Below are 22,785 nucleotides of genomic sequence, written 5' to 3'. Positions count from 1 at the left end.
CCCAAATTTCAGGGGGTCCAAATGGCATGGCCACCCATACTATTCTGTCACTTCAGGAGAACATGTGATAGCATCAGCCCCATTCACTGTCACTGGTGTCCTTGCATGATCCTTCCAGTTTCTCTGTGGCCTAAGCACTTCCCATAAAACCTGTATCTAGTATACCACTTCTTATCACTGTATCTATAGAAATTACCTGAATGATATACTAGGTAAACTATGTAATGCTCTAGTTTCCTTGCATCTATCTAGGCTTTTCTAATGATACCTATCACCAGGTATTTGAGCACCTCCCAAAGAATTAAAAAACTAATCCATAAAAAATGGTCCAAGTCCCAAATTTCCTCTCTATTTCCCCAAAGGCAGTCAAGAGACTTTTTTCATTTGAGTTTTTATTCTTTCATTTCTTCTACCCACCCCTCTTTTTTCTTCACTGCTTTTTCTCCTGTTCCACCTCCTCTCGTCTGTACTGTTTTTGTTTTTTAAATTATTAATTTTACCAAATACAACCACTATACCAAAATTTCAGATTCATCATAATACACAAAGGAATTAAAGGGGTTTAGGACAAAAGTGGGGGCTGGGAAGTGTCATATCTATCTTCAGGGTTTACTTTAATCATAGACCCCTAAAAAGGCAGTCCAAATTGCTTTGAATTTTTTGGGCATTCCATTTCTGTGGAATGCCAGTCATTTATTAGCTGTATCATCCATATTACAGAGACAGACATCAATATTTGGTGGGGATCAACCTTTGCATTTTTCAAGGATTAATTTTTTAGGGACCAAAGCTGCACATTGGAACCATGCTGCCTTGTTACCAGGTAATCTCCAGGTATCAGGAATATATCTGAGAATGAAATCCATTTTAGCATCCAATATCAAACTGATCTTTGACCCACCTCATACCAGAAATTCTTAATACAGGGACACTCCTAAAACATATGAGCTAATGTAGCACCAAAGGACTGCCAACAGCAGTCAACATTTATGAGGTCTATTACTATTAGCTTATGTGGGGAAAAAGTGTCTTTTGGTGAATAAGCTGTAGTGTCATGTCTATAGTTGCTTTTTAAATATTAGATACAATTGTATTCCATTGGGTCAGAAATCGTTGTATAACGTCATATATCTATTCCAAGCAGCTCTCAAATTATCATTCTTTAGCACAGTTTTTGGGGCCAGAAAATTGTAACAGGATACCGCTGGCCAAGTATATCCAGAATGTTTCCTCCAAAATAATAAACGTTCTGGAGGTTCTGTAACTTCCAGTGCATCCAGTCCAAATAAATTTATAAGTCAATGCTTTAGCTGGAGATATTTCCATGCTATGTACCAGGGCGAGCCAAATTGTTGCTGAAGAGCTACAAAGTGTTTAAATTTATCATCAATTAGATTCAATACAGTCATAATTCCGCTGTCCATCCAATCCATCCACACTGATTTGCCACCAATTTTAAGGGTAGTATTGCTCCAGTAGGACTGGTCTCTACTGATTTTAGTTGTGGTTGTGAGAGAGCCAAGTTGGACAAATGAGGTTTACACTTTGTTTTAGAAATGGTGAAGCTAATGAGGATTCTGAACTTTGGCAATACACTCCAAGTGTTAGTATAGGTCTAGTTATAGGGAGGGAGAGGAGGCATCTCCCCAACCCCAACTTTCAGATGGAATGGGGTGGCTAATAACTAGGGTTGCCAGGTGTCCGGTTTTCAACTGCAACGCCTGGTTGAAAAGGGACCCTGGTGACTCCGGTCAGCACCGCTGACCGGGCCATTAAAAGTCTGGTCGGCTGCGCAGCATGGCTAGGCAGGCTCCCTGCCTGCCATGACTCTGTGAGCCTCCCAGAAGCAGTGGCATGTCCCCCCTCCAGCTCCTACGCATAGGGGCAACCAGGGGGCTCCACATGCTGCCCCCACCCCAAGCACCAGCTCTGCAGCTCCCATTGGCTGGGAACCACAGCCAATGGGATCTGTGGGGGTGGCACCTATGAATGGGGCAGAGCATAGAGATCTCTGGCTGCACCTCCACATAGGAGCCAGAGAGGGGACATGCCACTGCTTCCGGGAGCTGCTTGAGGTAAGCGCTGCCCGGAACCTGCACCCCTGATCCCCTCCCATGCCCCAACCCCCTGTCCTAGCCCTGATTCCCCTCCCACCCTCTGAACTCCTCAGTCCCGAGTACTCTCCTGTACCCCAGACCTCTCTTCCCCAGCCCCATCCCAGAGCCCACACCCCCAGCCAGAGCCCTCACCCCTCACGCCCCAGCCCTGATCCCCCTTCTACCCTCTGAACCCCTCGGTCTGAGCCCAGAGGATCCTCCTGCCCCCCAAACCTCTCATCCCCAGCCCCACCCCAGAGCCTGCATAGACCCCTCACCTCCCCCCACCTGGGCCCCAACCCCTGCCCCAGTCCTGATGCCTCTTCTGGCCCCCAAGCCCCTTGGTCCCAGACCGGAGCACCCTCCAGCACCCCAAAACCCTCATCCTTAGCCCCACCCCAGAGCTCGCACTCCCAGCCGGAGCTGTCACCCCCCAGTGCCCCAACCCCCTGTCCCAGCCCAGAACCCCCTCCTGCATTCCAAACCCCTCAGCCCAAGCCCTGAGCCCCCTCCTGCACCCCAAATCCCTCATCCCCAGCCCCACACCAGAGCCTGAACCCCCAGCTGGAGCCCTCACCCCCTCCTGCATCCCAACCCCCTGAGCTAGCCCAGTGAAAATGAGTGAGAGAGTGAGGGTGGGGAGAGCAAGCAACGGGGGGAGGGGATGGAGTGAGCAGGAGGTGGGGCCTCGGAGAAGAAGTGGGGCGGGGTAGGGCGAGGGTGTTCCGTTTTGTCCAAATAGAAAGTTGGCAACCCTACCAATAACAACAACAAATTCTGGTTGGCTGTGAAGAGGAAAGAGGGGTGGCAGCTGAGGAAGTGGAGAAGAAAGTTTGAGGCTGCTTTGTCAGCAGCCATCCTCACTCCTCCAGGGCTGTCTAAAGCAGCGGTTCTCAAACTTCATTCCATCGCGACCCCCTTCTGACAACAAAAATTACTACATGACCCCAGGAGGGGGCACCGAAGCCTGAGCCCTGCTATTCTGGGAGATGGGGTGGAGCCAAAGCTCGAGCCCCACCACCCGGGGTGGGGGGTCCGAAGCTGAAGCCCAAAGGCTTCAGCCCCAAGAAGGGGGCCTGTTACCTGAGCCCCGCCACCCAGGGCTGAAGCCGAAGTCTGAGCCCCACTGCCCAGGGCCGAAGTCCTCAGGCTTTGGCTTTGGCCCTGGGTGGTGGGGCTTGGGCTTTGGCCCTAGGTCCCAGCAAGTCTAGCACCAGCCCTGACAACCCCATTAAAAAGGGTGGTGACCCCATTAAAATGAGGTTGCGACCCACTCTGAGGTCCCTACCCACAGTTTGAGAACCCCTGGTCTATAGGGTTGCCACCTGTCTCAGTTTTCCTGGAATCATCCCTTTTTTAGGTAGCTGTCCCAGGAAATCTGTAAGCCTTCCCAGGACATTAAAAGTCCTGGTTTTTATTAGTCACACACCCTCTGATTCCCCAGTCCCTAGTGGCTGTAGTGGGGGGAGCTGGGGTACAGCGAGGCCTGTGTAGAAGGAGCTATCACTCCAGAGTGTCTGGGAGCTCCAGGAATCAGTGGCTCGGAATCATCAAGTGGGACAGGGGGAGTTTGGGGCTGGCAGTGCCCAGTCACCACCATGCAAGTAACTGCTGCGGGGTTTGCCATAGGGCAAGAGCAGGGTAGATCCAGCCTCTTTCACGAGATTGGTGCCCCCAGGAACAGGAGCTCCACAGGGGCTGGTGCCCTCTCCCATGGTGGGATGGGAAGGCAGTGCCCAGGATTATATGTGATGAGGTATAGGGGGCAGGTGAATGTGCCATTGTTTTGAACCTCAGAGAACTGCAATTACATCCTCCTGGCAGCAGGGGAGCCCTATGTCCTCCCTGCTGCTATTGCTATGGCTACTGTGCACAGCCACTTTCTCTCCTTCCTTGCCTGGGCCCTGCGCTTGCTGGCTCTGAGGGTTTGCCCAGCTGGTGGGGGCTTGAGGGAGCAGCAGGACTGGAGCAGCAGCGTCTGTCTCCCCTTCCTCCCCACAGGGTGGCAGGGACAAGCAAGGGGATACCTCTGTGGGGAACAGGCACAAATTGGAGTCACAGCTATAGATGGGGCAGACACAAAGGGGAGGGCAGGGTTATGGAGGAAACAGGCCCTAGGGAGCAGCTATGAGGGGAATCTATCTAAAGAGACAAGATGGCATGGTTGAGGGGATGGGTAAGAGAGGCAGCGTGGGGAGGGGGTGAAGGAGAGATTTGGGGTGAGGGAGGGAATGAGGCAAGTTTGGGGAAAGGAGAGATTGGGAGGTTCTTGGAGAGGAGAGGCTTGTGAGAGAGGGAGGAGGCTATAGAGGTGTTTTTGGGTAGCAGGAGAGGCTGGGTGGGGGCTTCCCGTGAAGGGGAAGGAGGAGTGGTTGGAGATGTAGCAGGAGGTCAGTGCGCTGGCTACAGCATTGCATGGGAGCCAGCCAGTCAAGGACTGCACCATAGGACGAGAGGCAAGAGGATGCTACAGTAAGTCTTGTTTGCTTATTATTTTAATTGGATGGATGAAAGGGACTTATGCTGGAACCTTTTGGGTTTCAGGAAAATGCAGGTGATCTTGTCGTGCTGCATGGGAACGTTTGCATCTGCCGTCCCCACCCCACAACTTTTGGGGCAAAATTACTCCATTGAGCATTAGTATTGGTATGTACCTTTTAATTAACTGGAAGGATTGTAATTTGCAACAAGGTTTTCAGTATTCCCTATACACAGTATGGACAATGCTGTACAATATTGTACTGTACATGTATATTGTGCAGCAAGCAAGCCACTTTCACAAAGAATTGTAATTAAGATATGTTTTCATCTGTTTATTTAAATTCTTAACCATTCAGAGCAGCAATTACTTACCCACTAGATCGTGAATACACAGACATTGTGAGGGCTCCCTTTTGACTTGAATCTCTGACCATAAATGCCCCTTCTTTGGACTGAAAAGCAATTCAGATTTAGTTTATCCTTTCTTTTGTGTTTGACAGAAAATTCACATGTGATAAGACATTCAGCTGATTACAAAATACTGTTCAATGTTTTATAAAGGAACCAAAGAAAGCTAAAGGTCAGGAGGTCAGAGCAGATGATGTGGTGGTTCCTTGTGGCCTTTAACTGTATGACTAAAAGAACAGTAACTTCTAAAAGGAGGTAATGTACTTAACACTTGTAGTGTATTGTACAATGCAGGTGATATCTCTTTTTTACAGCAGGAAGCTAAGTACTTTTCTGAGAACATCTTAGAGTAAATATGAATATATAAATGCTGAGTCATTCACCTGTGTGTGGATCACTGTTGGGTGATTCCAAGGATATTACTTAATGCAAGAGAAGCATTGATGCCTTTTGACTGTTGGATACTGATGTTCAAACTGTTCAAACTTTACTAGCATGGTTTATGATATTAGAACACAAGACTTATATAGTAACATAATACTCTAATGATCTCTACCTAACCTCCTAATTTCTACAGCCATAGAGCTATTTACTATTTCTAGTTATTGGGGTCTTTTTCCTATATGGAGCTATTTCATTGCTTTATATCATTGAACTAAGTACACAAGCCTGGTGATATTATATGTTATGTTTGTAACACTGTGTTTGGAGACTACTTGTGCTGTACTGTACATTTTCTTATACACTCAGTACACCAGATGAATGGCACAACACCATGGATATAATTCACTGTTATTCATTAAAATACAGGTGACTATCAGTGGTAAGTTGAAGATAACTCATATTTAACATCTTAAATATATTGAACATTTACATTTAACCCAGTCCACTGTTTCTGTGAATGTTTATACTTCACTATGCTCTAATGCGATACAGACCCTTGAAACAATTAAAGAATAAAGAGCTAAAACTTCATGGCTATTTGGCATCTGTGGAAGGCCCAAAATGTAGTGGAACCACTGTGGTGCTTCGTGCTTCTGTTCAGGGGACCAGGAGGAGAAAGGCCATAAACCCTGGCAGTTCATCTTCATATTAATGTGGAAGGGGAATTGTGAGTGGGACATCTGCATGATAGACCTCTGGCTAGCTGGAGTGTGACCTGTGTAAATCCTGTAGTCACAACCCTGTGTAGCAGGTTGCAGTAAGCTTTAGCTGTACAGTGTAGTTTAAGTGCTGTAGTCATAGCCATGCCATTGGCTGGAGGAGCAGAGTTAAATATCTGACTTGGTTAACCCAAAACTAAAGATAGGACATACAAATCTATAAATATTTGAAGGGTGATAATGCCATGGTGACTAGGAATCATTTACAGTGATTCATGGGATTATAACTAATAGTAATGGAATGAAATTGAGAAATGGAAATGGAAAAATTAGACTGAATATCAGAAGAGTTCTCAGAGTTAAATATATTTGAATACTCTCCCATGGGAAGTGCTGGAAGCTCCATGTTTGGAGCACTGAAAAATAGACCACACAAATCACTAGAAAATATACTGTAAAGCAGGGTGGTAGACTGGATTATATAAGAGCTGTTATTTTTCCTCTTTAACACCTATAATTCTGTATGTTTCTGTGCACTCCCTCTGGCTGAGCTGTATTTTATCCAATCCCTGTGTTGGCCCCTGAGCAAAACTCTGTTATTCTCTCTAAAATAGTAACAATTTGAAGTCATAGATACAGTTGTATTTTATATTGACATGCACTTTTCTTCCCAAGGGTTCCACATTGCTTCACACAAAATATATAAAATAGCACCAATAAAACACAATTGCCTATGGGCAGGACTAAGTGGGCCACAACATGCTGCATGACAATAAGAGGAGTAGAAATTTTAGTTAAGGATACTGGGGCAAACCTCTATGTTAACTAAGAGACTGTGAGATTTTTAATGTTCATACAGAGCAGACAGATTTCAGTTTTTAAAGTCTCACTCAAAAGACACGCACAGTAAACTGCATAGAACTCAGTTTATCTAATATGGAAGTTAGAGACCTAAACAGAACAAGTTCTACGGAGTCTAAGTATTCCATACCTGATGTTTAGACCACCAAGACATCCCTTCATTTTAAAGTACTCTATCTTATTGTACAGTTAGCTCTGGATTTAATGGCTGAACTCTTCATGATGCGTCTTGTAATACTGACAGAATAATTTAGATTGTGGGTAACTTTACAAACAATGAAAGTTTATAAACCAACTGAATTACCTCCTGCCTTAGTAGAAGTTCTGCCTGATTTCTGGTTATGTTTTTACAGTACCACCTACAATAAATGACCAAGAAAAGACAGCTAAATTATGTTCTGATTTCAAGCTGTTTTAATAAAAATACTTATCGACTCTATTGTAAAGAGCAACACTTCTTAACCATTATACTATTCCCAAACCAAAAACGTGGTTAATATAAAGCTATGGTTGTAAACAAACAGCTATTAATTTTAAACCACTTTATAAGACCATCTCCGCTATAATAATAACACAAACAAAAACAAGATATTTGTGAATGAGAAAATTCAGAGCTAAGGTTAAAAAAACAATGTTGAAAAGTGAAAATGTTAAAGTCATAGTTTAAAAAATCAAAATGTCAGAAAGTCTGGAAATATTTAAAGTTCCACTACCAGTTTTAACTTTGCCCCTTACTATCACTCAGCTCGCCCTAACTAGTGAAAGAACCCCATTAGCTTCCTCATAAAGTAAGTGTTTCCTGTTTCATAGTTATATTTTTAAAATGTGCCTATCCAGCATTCTGGGTCTCACTCGCTAATTTATTTTAAAAACTCCTACACAGTAACAATGTGAAGTGTGGTGGTTTCTTGCACATGCCATAAGAGTTGTTAGAGGGTCCAGTCTTCTGCCTTTGATAAATTGGCGGGTTTACAGTCCAATGTGTAGAATTTTTGCTCATATAGTGTCTCATAATTGAATATGTGATGGGATTGTGGTTGGGAAAAGAGGGCAGCTTTACTGGTGTCAAGTCTAGCCTGATGATTTTCAATATTTTTTCCCATTTGTTGTGTTTAAAGTTGAGACTAAGTAAAATCCTGGATATAAACACCCAGAAGTTTGGGAAATTTTGCATTTACACTTGGTGTCTCAGGCCCATCTCTGGCTAGAATATTTGAGAATTTTACTCTTCCTCACCAGTCAATGAACCTTAAATATGTTGAAGTGAGTACTGGCTATTCATTGAAATGTACAAAACAGGAAAAGATCAGAGTATAATAGTATCTGGCTGTGAGTGCTAGCAAATAGGAAACATCCAGATTGTGACATCTTGACTTATGCAAACAGATGCAGTTATACTATTTATTGTTTATGAGCTACCAGTGTTTATGACATTCTAGTCTCATAGCAAACAGCCATTGATTTGAATAGAGCAGAATCATGAAAACTGGAAGACAAATGGTGAATTCATTTTTAGGATGATGATTTATAAGAAAAAATAAGGGACTTAGTCCTGCAGTCGTTACTCAGGCAAATTCCTGTTGACTTCCAGTAAGGACTGAAAGATCAGGACCTAAAAATGTACAGTCCTAACCAATTCTCAGGGAGGAGACACAATAATCATTTTCAAGTGTACTTACTCATATGCTTCTAAATTATTTCGCTCGTTCTCAGTTACATAATTGCTGGGAATTAGGCCTTCATTACTAAAATAAATACAAATGAAAGATATAACACAATGTAAAGTATTACTGGGATTAAAATGTGAATATTCCTTTCACTTAAGAAGAAGGCAACTAACGCTTTGGCCACATATTAAGTATGAGTTATGCTTCTGTGAATTCAGACAGTCATTGAAGGAAGACCCCAAGATTCTTCTTATCAACCTGGTGATTTTTCAAAGGGCAGATGATGGGCAAATACTGACTGTATGAATTGTTCAGTATGGGACTGTTCTCTGGAAAACCAGAAAATGGGTGAATTTGTGTTGCCAGCTCTGCATAAGACCCACCAGGTGGGACTGAAGCCTAGATTCTACCTTTGAACGCATACGCATGGCCAGTGCACACATTAGAAAGTAGATTGAGTTGTATTATATATATATATATAAAACCTACATTTTACATAATTGCCAATTATTTTAAATCCCACCTTCAAAAACAACCAGTGCGTTCAAGGTTATTATGTATTTCAGCAAGCTTGTCACTGTACAGTTCCTAATTTGGACATACACTGCGGTTCAGATGCACAGTACACCAGATAACTGTCTAATCTCTGAACAAGGCAAATTCTTTTTATGTATCTGGTGGAGTATCACTGAGCCTCTAGGAAGAAGTGTGTTTAGAGGTGGGATTTGAATTAGGAGGGGATGGTTATTTGGCACATAAAAAAAAAAGCAGCTATTCCAAACATAAGGGGAGGAGGTGTGGATGAAGACATTAAGCTGAGAGAAGGGGGACACAATGAAAGCATTACTGTAGGAAGAGGACCATAAGTGAAGTTCAGATCCAGACTTTTTTTAAAGTTCAGGGGTATTTGGATCTAGGATTTTGGTTCAGGCAGACCTAACTCCAAAAACAATATTTTACTGAATTACATACCCTTTCTACAATTCTGCTCTCAGCCACAATGGTGCAACCCTAGTAACTTCAATATATCACTGTATGAAACTAGATGGGAAGATAGGCACAAGTGTGACTGAGAGCAGAAATTTGCTTAATTGTCGTTCATCTCTCTAGCTCAGAGGTGGGCAAACTACGGCTCACAGGACTGTCCTGCCTGGCCCCTGAACTCCTGGCCCGGGAGGCTGTCCCTCCTCCCCTGCAGCCACGCCGCTGTGCGGTGCAATGCTCTGTGCTGCGTGGCGCGGCTGCCTCTCTTGGTGCAGCCGCACTGCCAGCCACCGATTCTCCAGGCAGTGCGGTAAGGGGGCAGGGAGTAGGGATGGGGTTGGATAGAGGGCAGGAGAGTTCAGGGGGTGTCAGGGGCATGGATAGGGGTCAGTGTGGTCAGAGGGTGGGGAATGGGGGTTGAATGGGGGCAGGGGTCCCAGGGGGGCAGTCAGGAAGGAGAGGAGGGGTTGGATGGGGCAGCAGGGGGCAGTCAGGGGACAAGGAGCGGGGGGGTGGGTGGGGCAGGTGTTCCACGGGGCTGGCAGTCAGGAAGGAGAGGGGGTTTGGATGGGGTGGCAGTTGGGGCAGGGGGTCCTGGGGCTGTCAGGAGACCGAGAGCAGGGGGGGTGGGGCAGGGGTCCTCGGGGGGCCGTCAGGGAACGGGGGGTTGGATGGGGCAGGAGTCCTGGGGGGGCTGTCAGGTGGCAAGAAGCAGGGGGGTCAGATAGGGGGCAGGGGCCGGCCATATCTGGCTGTTTGAGGAGGCACAGCCTCCCCTAACCAACCCTCCATATAATTTCAGAAAACCGATGCGGCCCTCAGGCCAAAAAGTTTGCCCACCCCTGATCTAGCTACCTATATGACTGTAGTTGCTATTTTATCTGAATGCCATTCCGTCACACTCACATAAACTTTCTTCTGATTCACTGTATTGTAAAATACTTTACAAATTAAGTATGAAGCACCAGATTTTCAAAAGAGCTCGGCACCCAACAGGTCCTAAATGAAGTTGCCAGGTTTCCAGAACTGCTCAGCAGCCAGCAACTCACTCTCTTCTCAAATTCCCAAATACTGTTCTTGTTTAGCCTGGTGTGTGTCTGTCTAGATTCTAGATTCCCATTATTCTCAATGGGAGATGCTGTGTGCTGAATGTTTTTCAAAATCTGGCTGCTTCATATAGATGCCTAACTGGGAGCTGAACACTTTAAAATCGGGCCCTAAAATATATTTATGCCTCTAATTTTTGTATTTTTGTTTTTTGGGGTTTTTTTTAGGAAGATAAATAGAAACAAATGGGTCCAAACATGCCTCCTCTCTTACCCGTACTGGTCTCTTGCCTTCCACCAGTGGGGGTCATACTTCTCAAGGATAATGTATTCTTCTGATTTCCTGAGTGTTAAGTCACAGGGTCCTTTGGCAAAAAAATCATAGAGTGCAATGACTCTGATTTTCTCTTCATACTCTCCAGGGATCTGTGGGGGTAACGCTGGTGGTGGCTTCCTTTTTGATTGCTGAACAAATTGCCTGTCATGCTGTTGAGAGAAAAAAGTATCATAATTGGTTTGCATTTCTTTCCCTGCTTATTATTAGTATTATTATTAGTAGTAGTATTTTATTTTATTTTTATGTTGTCTCTGTTCCTGAAAGAAACTGATAACGATTCCTTCCTCCCTACGCCTTATCGTCCGGTCAGTTGCACTTGCAAGAAGGCAACAGAGTACTGTTGATTGCACTTGGATAACTGTTACTCAAGCCAAAGTTACACTGACAAATAAATAAATAATATGCATGTAGTGTTACTGTAGCCAAAGTAGAGCATTTCCCCCACCAAAGTGCTTGCAGTTACATTAATGCGGTATGAATTCTGGGACAGCTCCTCAGCTGATGTAAATCAGAATAGCTCCATTGAATTACACCAGCTGGGTTTGGAGAACACTGCATACATGCTTAACATATCAGCAGGAATACAAACATTTTGTTTTGCATGAACATAGGGCCTGGTTTTGCGCTCAGTTACACTGTTGTAAAGTTGGGAGGAACTCATTGAAGTCCGTAGAGTTAGGCCAAATGAAAGTAAGACCATACTCAGGTCTTTCGTGTCTGGAAAAAATACATAACAATGTAAATCTTCTAAATCTTTGCACTCTTATTAAAATACTCTTTACAATATTTATATGAAGTATGTATTACTGCAACTTTAAAGATTTGGCAGGGAGTTAGTTACACTAGTGCAGTGGTTCTCAAACTTTTTTTTCACGGACCACTTGAAGGTGATCTCAGTGGAGGGTCTCAGTGGACCACTTAATGATCTTTCCAAATGTTATTTGTACCGTTAGCTAACTATTGTAAAGCACTTTGGATAAAAGGACTATATAAAAAAACCCTTAATAATAATTAACTTTTTTTGTTCTACAAATAAAAGCACACAACTCATATTTTAATATCAGTAGTCTTACCTTTCTGTTGCAATAGATGTGCCTTCTCTCCCCAGCCATGGCAGCCCCTGAGCTGGGGCTGGGAAGAAGGGGGGTCTCTCCCCCACCACAGCAGCCACACAGCTGAGGCTGGGAAGGAGGGCCGTCTCTTTCCGGCAGCTGGAACCCTGGAGCTGAGGAAAGTCGCCTCTTTCTCTGGCCGCCGCAGCCCTGCACGTCCCAAATTCCCCCCACCCCTTCTATTCACCCCACTGCCCCCTCCCACTTACCCCCATTTCCTCCAAGGCCACCACCTCACCTTACATGTGTGTCTTCTCCAGGGTCCAGGCACCTACTAATTTGGTGGGTGGCCCTTCATTTTCTTGTGTGCAGCCACCCAGGCATGCACCTTAGAAGGAACTATCCATGGACCACCTAAATGGAGTTCATGGACCACTATCCATGGACCACAGTTTGAGAACCTCTGCACTCGTGCCTGCTCTGGCATATATTCAGTGTCTGGACTTGGATACGTCATTTAACCTCTTTGTCCTTCAGTTTCCTGAATCTGTATGATTTTACTTACTCTGTGCTTTTGGGTAGACACATAGGAGAGCTGTTGTGACATTGAGTATCCAGCCATCAAGTCTTCATCATTGTCCAGGCTCAACTTTGTCCTCACTGCTCTAATTTTGGAGAATAAAAACAGTGCTTATGAGAATATATATCACCAAACAGATTAGCTGTGGGAGAGGGAAAAGGTCTGTAAATGTTTAAAATTTCAGCAGATTTACTGAAAACTGACGGGTTTTAGAAGCTTTTATATGTGACTAGTTTGAAAGCAAATGACTTATTCTGATTAGCTTAATTACTGGCGAGTTGAAGCTAAACTTTGAGTTACCTTTTCTGCACCGAACAGCAGCAGCAGCAAAAAGCAGACTGGATGGTGTGATCTGAAAAGAAGAACATTTCTGTATTTTTAGTACTGTTTTTGGTTTACTGCACTGAAGTGTGTAATAGGTTCTCTGCTGTGGACTTGCTGTGAGACTCTGGGCTAGTCACTTTGGACCAGATTGTGGAACATTTACTCATGGGAATAGTCCAACTGAAACCAGTGGAACTACTTGAGTGCTTGCCAGTGTAAGGAAGGACTCCACAATCGAACCCCTAATCTCTCTGTGCCTCAGTTTCCTCATCTGTTAAAATTGAAGTTATCAGTGCTTTCCCACTTCTGTAAAGCACTTTGAGATCTACAGATGAAAAACACTATACAGGTGCTAAGTATTATTCCTATTTACAGATGGATAAATTATTAACCACAGTGAGCAGTACAATAATAAAATACTGATTAGGATATTTTTTCTTAATGAATACATAGCACCAGAAGAGCCTCTGATGTTACAAATGTCCTCTTGTGAGGTGTGAAAAATCTGAAGAACCAACCTGGCATCCCTACACATTTTTTATGTTGAGCTCCCTATTCATGTTTTGCCATGTTTTGCTTGTAGTGTAGTCACCGTTCTTGGCTAAGATTTAAGAGAAACCCTGTGTGATGATACTCGATTGTTTTAATCAGTGTGGTAGCTAGATATCCAAGGAGTGCTACAGGTTCCTTCTGTATGCAGCAGCAACCTTTATATCCTTCACAAGTGAGTCCTGTCTCTTCTTTTCCACAGTGAACACTACATTCTTGTCATTAGAAGATTCTCTAAAGACACATATTAGGTAGTGTCCCTCCCTTAGGACTGAGTATTTTTCCAAGTTTATTTTTCATGCGTGTTCTTTTCAAAGTCACACTAACGTGTTCAGTTTTTTTATTCCCTCTTCACCATTTTTGGTTTGTTTATACCCCCTATCTGGGATGATGACCCAGTTTCATTTAATTAACATGTGAGGGATTTGGATGAAATATTTCGGTGTAAGTAATAAGAACATCCATTCTCTATGTAGTCTAAGTCTAGATAAGAGAGGAAGTATAGTATAATGGTTAGCACATAGGCCTCTGAGTTAGAGCTCTTAAGTGTTAGTCCTAGCTCTACCATGTTTTCACTGTGTGAGCATGAGCAAGTTACTTATAAGTTAACCTCTCTCTGCTTCATTTTTTCCATCTCTAAAATGGAAATAGGACATTGTAAGAATTAAGTAATGTTTGTAAAAGAGCTTTGGCATCTTTTGCTGTATAATCTCAGTGCAAATCATTATTATAAGTCTTTCAGGTATAGAAAAACAAAACAAAGAGCTTTACAAAAACAAGAGCTCAAATCTGATCTCAAGAGTTAGTCATGCATTCCTATTTATCTTGTATCACAGTTGCTGTGTTTATGCAATTCCTCATATGCTGCTTGCAAATGAACAAGTGGAGAGAAGACACCTAATGGGGTCAGCTGCAGCAAGACAACTGACCTTTACTCTGACCTAATTTCTGGATGGATGACACCTGGGGTGGGAAAGGGGCTTTAGCTGGGTTTCTTGGGTGGAGGTTGCATGACCTTTAGGCAGCTGAAAGAGAAGAAAAAGTTAGGCAGCTGAGATATGGCTGGGATGTTCCCATAACCACAAGGTTGTGGGTGGGTTAGGCAGCTGTTTTGGAACTGGAGGGAGCTGCTTGAGTTGGAGTCATTTTAAAGATGAGTATATGTTAGCATAGCACCGCAACAAAGTTTACTAAGAATCTGTGTAGCATAGCATTCAAAAGGTTAAGTGGCCTTATTACACCTGGTGAAACTTGAATTATTTGACCAATAAAGAAAGATACAGTATTTAACAAATCTCACACTATAAAAAGGGAAAGAGAAGGGCAAACTTCAGGGAGATAAGATCAAAATTAGTTCTTAGTCAGAAGAGGAAGAAACCTGTGGCTTATGCTTGTTTTGCTTTGAAAAGTTACCAGTGAAGCTTGTGGGGGCAATTTGCCATCGACCATGACATCCTGTGAAGAGCCTATGGTGTGGGACTTTGACAAGCCCATTTTAAATCACAAGATATCATAAACCGCTTGATAAAAGTTTCCAGTGACGGCTATGGAAAATATGAGGATTGGAAATGCCCAAGCCAGCTGACATTAACAATTTTTTTAAAGAAGCCAGACTAAAAAAGGTACGTGCAGTGTGATCAGTTTGCTGCATTACTTTCCATTGTACATGAAGCTATCACCTCGCCATATAAAATTGTTACTGTTTAGCTTTGCCAGAATGTGCTTTCTCCTACTGGTGCTTGCTGTAATTTCTAGTCCATTTACTGTATTTTCCAGACAAGGAGCTATAAACAAGAAAAAAGAAAAGTGTTTTCAACTTTCAGTATCTTAATATCACTGGTCTATGTTTACCTGCAAAAGAAGAAATTCAGAGGGAAAGTCTGAAATAGTACTGAATTGATTACTGGAATGGCATTAGATGGCAGTTGAAATTGCAGGTGCTGACTTTTGAATGAGGTGAACTGACATTTGGCTATTAGCGATCTCATGGTCTCTTTCATTAGAGGAAGGATGTTTAAATTCCAACTTGGGTAATTACATACTACTTACCAAAACTACCCGAGGTGTTTCAGCTGGGAGCAGTGTTTGCCCCTGACTTAGATAGTGTATTGCAACCATGCACTGTTAAAGAGCTTCTGCGTTCCACTACAAAGGTGTCTACATTTCAGTGATGGGTCACATAATCCCTGTATATCTTGCCTTAGTGCTGTGAGCCTCAATGAACATTTGTTAAGTACTTACCAGAGATATTTAGATCAGGTGCTGTAGAACTTCACGTATTATTAAAACAACATTCTTAAGTACACTGAAAATCTGACTATAACCACAAATGCAAATGAATTCAGAGTTCAGGCTGGTTTGAATAAAGGTGGAATGTCAACCCAGGAATTTTCTGCCTTCACTGAATTTCAAACTCTTTCTGTAAAGTATAGGCACTTTCCACACTTGAATCTACTTTGCTAGGTTAAAAGAAACCAGCAGTAAATGAAATGTCTGTAATGCATTTTACATATATCCTAATCATATATTTACCAGCTAGTTTCTTATAGTGCCTAAGGAATCATAACAAACTTTGGGCTGAATCAGTAATTAGGGTGTTTCATGGTATGCAGTGTAGGTCCCTGTTCTGCACTCCTTACTTGAGCAACACTTTCACTGAGTTCAGTGTTTTGACTGTAAAAGAGTGCAGAATATGACCCATAATCCAATAACTGTGACCTAGAAGATTACCATCTCTTGCAGAGAAATGAGTGTGAAAGACTCTGAGATGCAGGGTGTTTCTGTGAGGTTTGCTGCCCTTCTTTTTTCTTCCTACCCTACCATGTTCTCCTCTGGTTCTGTGGAGTTCACAGGGCGTGAGGTCCTAGGAAAGGGACATCCCCAGCTTTGTAGAGGCAGATCTGTTTGCATGCATAGTTCCTGATTTGGCTGGCTGTCTCTCCCTTGCAGCACAGCTTCTGAAGGAGTTATTTTGTCCTTGCATTGATTCCCGCTTTGGCTGCTCAGTAGCAGCTGTAGAAAGACTCAATGGGAGTTAAAGCTCTGAAATGTATTATTGAAACACCATATTTCTGTGTGGAAATCTGACAAATCAGCAGGGGACAGCATCATGAAATAAGAAGTACTGTGAGAGCTCTTCAGAGACTACTGAGAGTTGCAGGTTTTAGGATTTGATTCCATGGGGCCTATTCAGGTGGTCTGTAGGCTGTCACATCTTGTGAATTTACTTGTGAGCCTGCTATTTATACAATACATGTGACACTACTTTCTCATTCTGATGTCCTTGATTAGAGAATCACAGACCACTAAAGTGACAGAATAACTCATAGTGACTCTGCAGCCTCTATCAGGAAGAGAAGATGACCCATACCTGTACATCTAAAGTACCCACCACAAATGTCAAATTGCTTGGCTCTCCGTGTGAATAACTCAATTAGACTTGCTCACATCATAATCTTGTACTAGCAAGACAGGAAGTTATATACACACAGAGCTGACTCCAAGTATTGTAGCAATGATTATTAAAGTGGTACAGGAAGCCTGCACTTCCTGACAGAAGCTCATGCAGCATATTGCCTCACATAAACATCTCCACACTCTTTATTACTTAATTTTCTTTCTTTTGAATGGAGGGATTTTAAAAAAAATAACTTCATTTGGATACAAAAAGCCAAATTCGGTTTTCTTTAATGTACATGAGATACTTGCGAGATAAAGAAGAATTGATCACAGAACTAAACATTTAATGGTAACTGTGATGCTTGCAGACCAGATGCCAGCCTATGTCAAGGCCTCTTGGCATGGGCGGCAGGTGAACCTGACTATAACCACAAATGCATACCGCTTTGGGGAGGCTAGCCTGCCAGCCCCACCCCTTCCACCCAAGGCCCCGCCCCCTCACGCCAGACCCCTGAAATCCCCCTTCTACTGTGTAAAAGGAGAAGCCCTGACTCTGAGGGGCTCCCGCGACCAGAGGAGCCCTCGCCCGTCTGCCCAAGCCATAAATTGGGCTGAGCCGCTGCTGCCGGCCCTCCTGACCCCCCGCCCCCCGAAAGCGCTAGGCCGAGCCATCTTCCCTCCTCCCCTTCCCCCCACCCCCACTGCCGGCCCCAGGTGTGGGCTGAGCCACCAGTCTCCCTGAGTGCCAGGCCAGCCATGGCGCTGGGCAGAGCTACCGCCTCCCCCCCTCCGCGCCCCCCCAGCCCGCAAGTGTCTGACAAGCCAAGTCGCCATCCCCTTTCCAGAATCAGGCCAGGCTGAGCCACCATCCCCCTAGAGCCAGTTCCTCCTGCCCCTGAAGACCCTGCCCCCCATCGAGCTGCTGGCCCCAGTGCTCAGCAGAGCCTCACCAGTCTGCCGGCTCTCTGTATCCCTCCTCACTCTCCTGTTCCGAGGAGGAGGGGGGACATGGCAAGCAGCAGGGACCTGGTGGGGGGGACGTGTGGAGTGGAGGAGGCAGTAAGGGTCCCGGGGAAGGGCTGGGGCCAGGTGTCTGGTGGCAGGTCGGTGTCATCATCAGGGAAGGCAGAGCTTTCCCTGGCGTATTATACCTACTGCCCATGCCTCTTGGCCTCAATTGACAAATGCATAGCTGGAATTCAGTCTGGCTCTCATGAGTGTTAGTAATGCTAAAATATATATTAGATTCATAAAAATGTGTTTCAAATTTATGAAATGCTAGTAGGTTGCTACATACATTAATCTCACTTTTATAATTAAGGCTGTGAGTCTGTCATGGAGGTTGTGGAAGTCACAGATTCCATTACTTTCCCATGACCTCCATGACTTCTGCAGTGGCCAGTGTGGCTGACCCCAGGGCTGCCAGAACAGCGAAGATTTAATCAGGGGTATTTATAGTAGGGTTGTCTCTGCTCAGCTGCAGAAAGGTGGGGTGGGCAAATTTCAACAAGATAAAGACGTCTCAAATGGATGATGAACTGCCCGTGAAGGAAAGGAAAGAACTGTTTAACTCCACTGTTCTGCTAGCAATGATATACAGAGCAGAAAGCTGGTCAACGACGAACACAGAGGAAGAAAAATTTGCTGTCACCCAGAGAGCAATGGAAAGGTGAATGTGCAAGATATCACTCCATGATCACATACCGAATGATGCGATCAGAAGGCGTACAGAGGTTACCGATGTAGTGCAGGCAATGTACGACGCAAAACAAAGATGGGCAGGTCATTTAGTGCACAGGCAAGACAATAGGTGGACAACCGCACCAGTGACTGGATCTCCAGAGACCACAAGTGACCACTGGACAGACCAAAAATGCGCTGTGCCAATCCCATGACAAAACTCTTTGGCCAGAAATGGAAAGAACATGCCTCGCAATTAAATAGAATGATGTGGCATCGACTTGCGTTTGTGGAGGGATGGACAAGGACAAGCCAGACAAAGGTGACAAAAGTGATTTATAGTAGAAGCCATGGACAGGTCAGGGGCTGTGAATTTTTGTTTATTGCCCATGACTTGTCCATGACTTTTTCTAAAAATACCCATGACTAAATCATAGGCTTACTTTATAATATCTGTATCCCATTTATAAGGTAATATTTAAGTATTTGCTCTGTGACTGCAAAAGTGTGCGTTTGTTCTGAAACCACCAGTCGGGAGAGAAGCATGTCCAAGTGTGAAATACTAGTTTTCCACAGAGGGTGTTATGTCTTCCCCACTAAGAAGGGTCATTGGAACCAAATGAACCATTGTGAAACATCAAAGAACAAAGACTTTGTTGATTGCTCTTCCCACCGCACACACCCATGAAGAGGAGATATGCAGGTGGACTCATCCCATCAGTTTGAACTCTGGGGGAGAACTGTATGTCTATGTTGCTTGTACTTGGAGAGAGCAAGATTTCTAAGCATAAACAAGGGATCCCCAGTGCCTGGCCTGGGTGAACCTTAGGAGTACTTATGGAGTTTGCATATTATAGCAGCTTCTATTCTTTTTTGGGACCTAAGACTGTAACTCATTTGTGTGTGTGTTTATCTGCTTTAACCTTGTAAATAACTCATATTTCTTGGATAATAAATAATTAGTTAATTTATTACAGAATTGGCTAGAAGCGTTGTTTTTGGTGTAGGATCTAAAGTGCAAGTGATCTGGGATAAGTGACTGGTCCTTTGGAACTGGGAATAACGTGAACATTGTTGTGATTTTTGATGTAAGGGACCATCTATCAGAAAGGCAAGCTTTACCTGGGTGGCAAGATAGGTTGGAATACCCAAGAGGACTGTCTGTGACACCATGTTAAGGAAGCTATAGTGCCTGAGGTGTTCACACTTGAAACTTGGTTGAGGAAATTTAAGTATAGAACTCACAAGCAATTTGCGGTGAGTGCCCTGTTTCTCAATAGTGTGCACTGGGGTTGGTACTCACACTCCTGAGCCACTACAGACATCTTGACAGTAACTTAGGTACAGGTGATCATGACTTGATCACATTTATAATGTGCAAACAGAATCAAGTCCACACCTGCGATATATATATCCTTCATGCTTTATGAGGGCCACTTTCACAAGGCTGAAAACAATTATGAGCCAAATCATCTGGGAGGAAGAATTTAATCATAAAAATATGAATGATAATTGGGAATTGTTTAGGAATATTTTCCTAGATGCCCAAAAAGCCATAATCCCACAATCGAGGAAGAAGCCCCTATTGATTAAAAACAGACATGGTTTAGAAGGAAAGTAAAGGTAATATATTACAAATGGAAGAAAGGGGAAGTTCATAGTAATGAATATAAATCAGAAAGTAAGAACTGTAGAAAATTGATAAGGGAAGCAAGGAGACACAGGGAGAAATCTATGGTCAACAGAGTTAGGGATAATATGAAGGAGTTTTTCAAGTATATGTGGAACAAAAAGAATCCTAACAATGGTCTTGGTCCATTACTAGATAGATATGGTAGAATTATTAATAATAATGCAGAAAAGGAAGTGTTCGATAAATATTTCTGTTCTATATTTGAAAAAAACAGATGATGTAGTCATATCATATGATAACACTCTTTCCATTCCACTAATATCTCAGGAGGATGTTACACAGCAGCTACCGAAGTTAGACATTTTAAAATTAGTGGGTCCAGATAACTTGCATCCAAGAGTTTTAGACGAGCTAATGAGTAGATCATTGGAATATTAAAGTTGATTTTCAATAAGTTTTGGAACACTGGAGAAGATCCAAAAGACTGGGAGAAAGCTAATGTTGTGCCAATATTTTAAAAGGGTAAACAGGGTGACCCAGGTAATTATAGGCCTGTCCTTCTGCCATGGATCCCAGGCAAGATAATGGAGCAGCTAATACAGGACTTGATTAATAAAGAATGAAAGGAGGGTAATATAATTAATGTCAATCTCAACATAGTTTTATGGAAAATAGATCCTGTCAAACTAACTTCATATATTTTTTTTGATGAGATTACAGGTTTGGTTGTACAAGGTAATAGTACTGATGTAATATACTTAGACTTCTGTAAGGCATTTGACTTGGTACCATGACATTTTCATTAAAAAAAACTAGAATGAAATAAAATTAACATGGCACACATTAAATGGATTAAAAACTGGCTAACTGACAGGTCTTAGAATGCCATTCTAAAGGAGGAATCCTCATCGAACTGGTGTATTTCTAGTGGGGTCCTACTGGGATTGGTTCTTGGCCCTACACTAGTTAACATTTTTATTAATGATCTGGAAGAAAACAAATTCATTACTGATAAAGTTTGCATCTGACACAAAAATTCGGGCTGTGATAAATAATGACAAGGATTGGTCACTGATACAGAGCAATCTGGATCGCTTGGTATACTGTGCACAAACAAACATGCATTTTAGTATGGTTAAAGGTAAATGTATGTATCTGGTAGCAAAGATTGTAGGCCATAATTAAGGCTAAGTTTTTGCCACTGATATTTTTAGTAAAAGTCATGGACAGGTCACAGGCAAAAACAAAAATTCACAGAAGCCTGTGACCTGTCTCCAGCTTTCACTAAAAATATCCCTGACAAAAGGGGTAGGCTGGTTCAGCGCTCACTGCTGCAGGGGCTCCCAGGTCCCCCACTGCTGTGGTGCCTGGGAACTCTGGGGCCCCCCTACCTGTGGGGCTGGGCTGCTGTGAGGGTCTGCCGTCTGCCTGCGGCAGCTGAGCAACTGCAAAATCCCCCCACACCAACCCAGGGGATGGGAGATGCATGGGCGGGGCTGGCTTGGAGCTGCAGCTCCAGGGCAGAAAAAGTCATGGAGGTCAATGTGACTTCTGTGACATAATCATAGCCGTAGCCATAATTACATGATGGGGGACTCTATCCTGGGAAGCAGTAACTCTAAAAAAGATTTGAGGGCCATGGTGGCTAATCAACTATACATGAGCTCCCAGTATGACATTGTGGCCAAAAGGTCTGATACAATCTCGAGTAGGAGTAAAGAGGTTATTTTACCTCTGTATTTGGCCCTGGTGTGACCACTGGAATACTGTGTCCAATTCTGGTGTCAACAAGTCAAGGATGTTGATAAAATTGTAGGGTTCCAAGAAGATCCATAAGAATGATTAAAGGATTAGAAAACATCCCTTATCATGATTGAAGGAGCTCACTCTTTTTAGCTTAACAAAGAGAACGTAAGTGGTGACTTGATTACAGTCAATAAGTACCTACAGGGGGAACAAATATTTAATAATGCTCTCTTCAGTCTAGCAGAGAAAGGTATAATGTGATCCAAAGGCTGGAAGTTGAAGCTAGACAAAATTGGAAATAAGGTGTACATTTTTAACAGAGTAATTAACCACTGGAACAACTTACCAAGTGTCATGGCAGATTTCTTCTCCATCAGTGACACTTTTAAAATTGGGATTGGATGTTTTTCTAAAAGAGATGCTTTAGGAATTATTTTGGGGGAGTTCTATGGCCTGTGTTATACAGGAGGTCAGACTAGATCAGAACAGTTCCTTCTGGCCTTGGAATCTGTGGATCTCTGAAATTGAATTTTGCCCATTGACTCTTATAGTTTAAACATTGTTTTTACACATTTTCTTCCTGAATTCATGTTGTGCTAGGGCATGAGCCAAACCCACTGAAGTCAATGCAAAGATTTTGGATCAGGCCCCTAATGGAGTAGCTTGCCCTTTGGAAAAACCCTTTGCATACACCAGAGGAGGTTGCTGAACAGTAATGAGCGATACTCACATACATGCTGCCTGCCTGCCTCTACCCTAGTTATGTGGTTCCAAGATTTCACAGTTTTTATCACTAATTTTTGTTGATTTCAGTGGGAGTCTTGCCTCCGTAAGGAATC

The 22,785-nt window shown here is 43.3% G+C and overlaps 1 protein-coding gene across 1 annotated transcript in view; it reads right to left on the bottom strand.

The window, feature by feature from the left end:
- Window positions 1-22,320, bottom strand: part of TXK (TXK tyrosine kinase) — a gene marked incomplete at both ends in the record, with an annotated part of 32,939 nt that extends 10,619 nt beyond the window's left edge. The window contains 7 exons of the mRNA XM_084625759.1: window positions 4,950-5,029; window positions 7,254-7,308; window positions 8,629-8,694; window positions 10,921-11,132; window positions 12,601-12,700; window positions 12,916-12,967; window positions 22,293-22,320. Of these exons, the coding sequence (XP_084481885.1) occupies window positions 4,950-5,029; window positions 7,254-7,308; window positions 8,629-8,694; window positions 10,921-11,132; window positions 12,601-12,700; window positions 12,916-12,967; window positions 22,293-22,320 (593 nt within the window). The remainder of the gene's footprint in view (window positions 1-4,949; window positions 5,030-7,253; window positions 7,309-8,628; window positions 8,695-10,920; window positions 11,133-12,600; window positions 12,701-12,915; window positions 12,968-22,292) is intronic.
- Window positions 22,321-22,785: the final 465 nt, after the last annotated feature.

Source organism: Lepidochelys olivacea (genome assembly GCF_965140295.1).
Source record: "Lepidochelys olivacea isolate rLepOli2 genome assembly, chromosome: 4".
NCBI classification, from domain to species: Eukaryota; Metazoa; Chordata; order Testudines; family Cheloniidae; genus Lepidochelys; species Lepidochelys olivacea.
The sequence above is the reverse complement of the archived record's forward strand: the minus strand, read 5'-3'. Positions and strand labels throughout refer to the sequence as shown.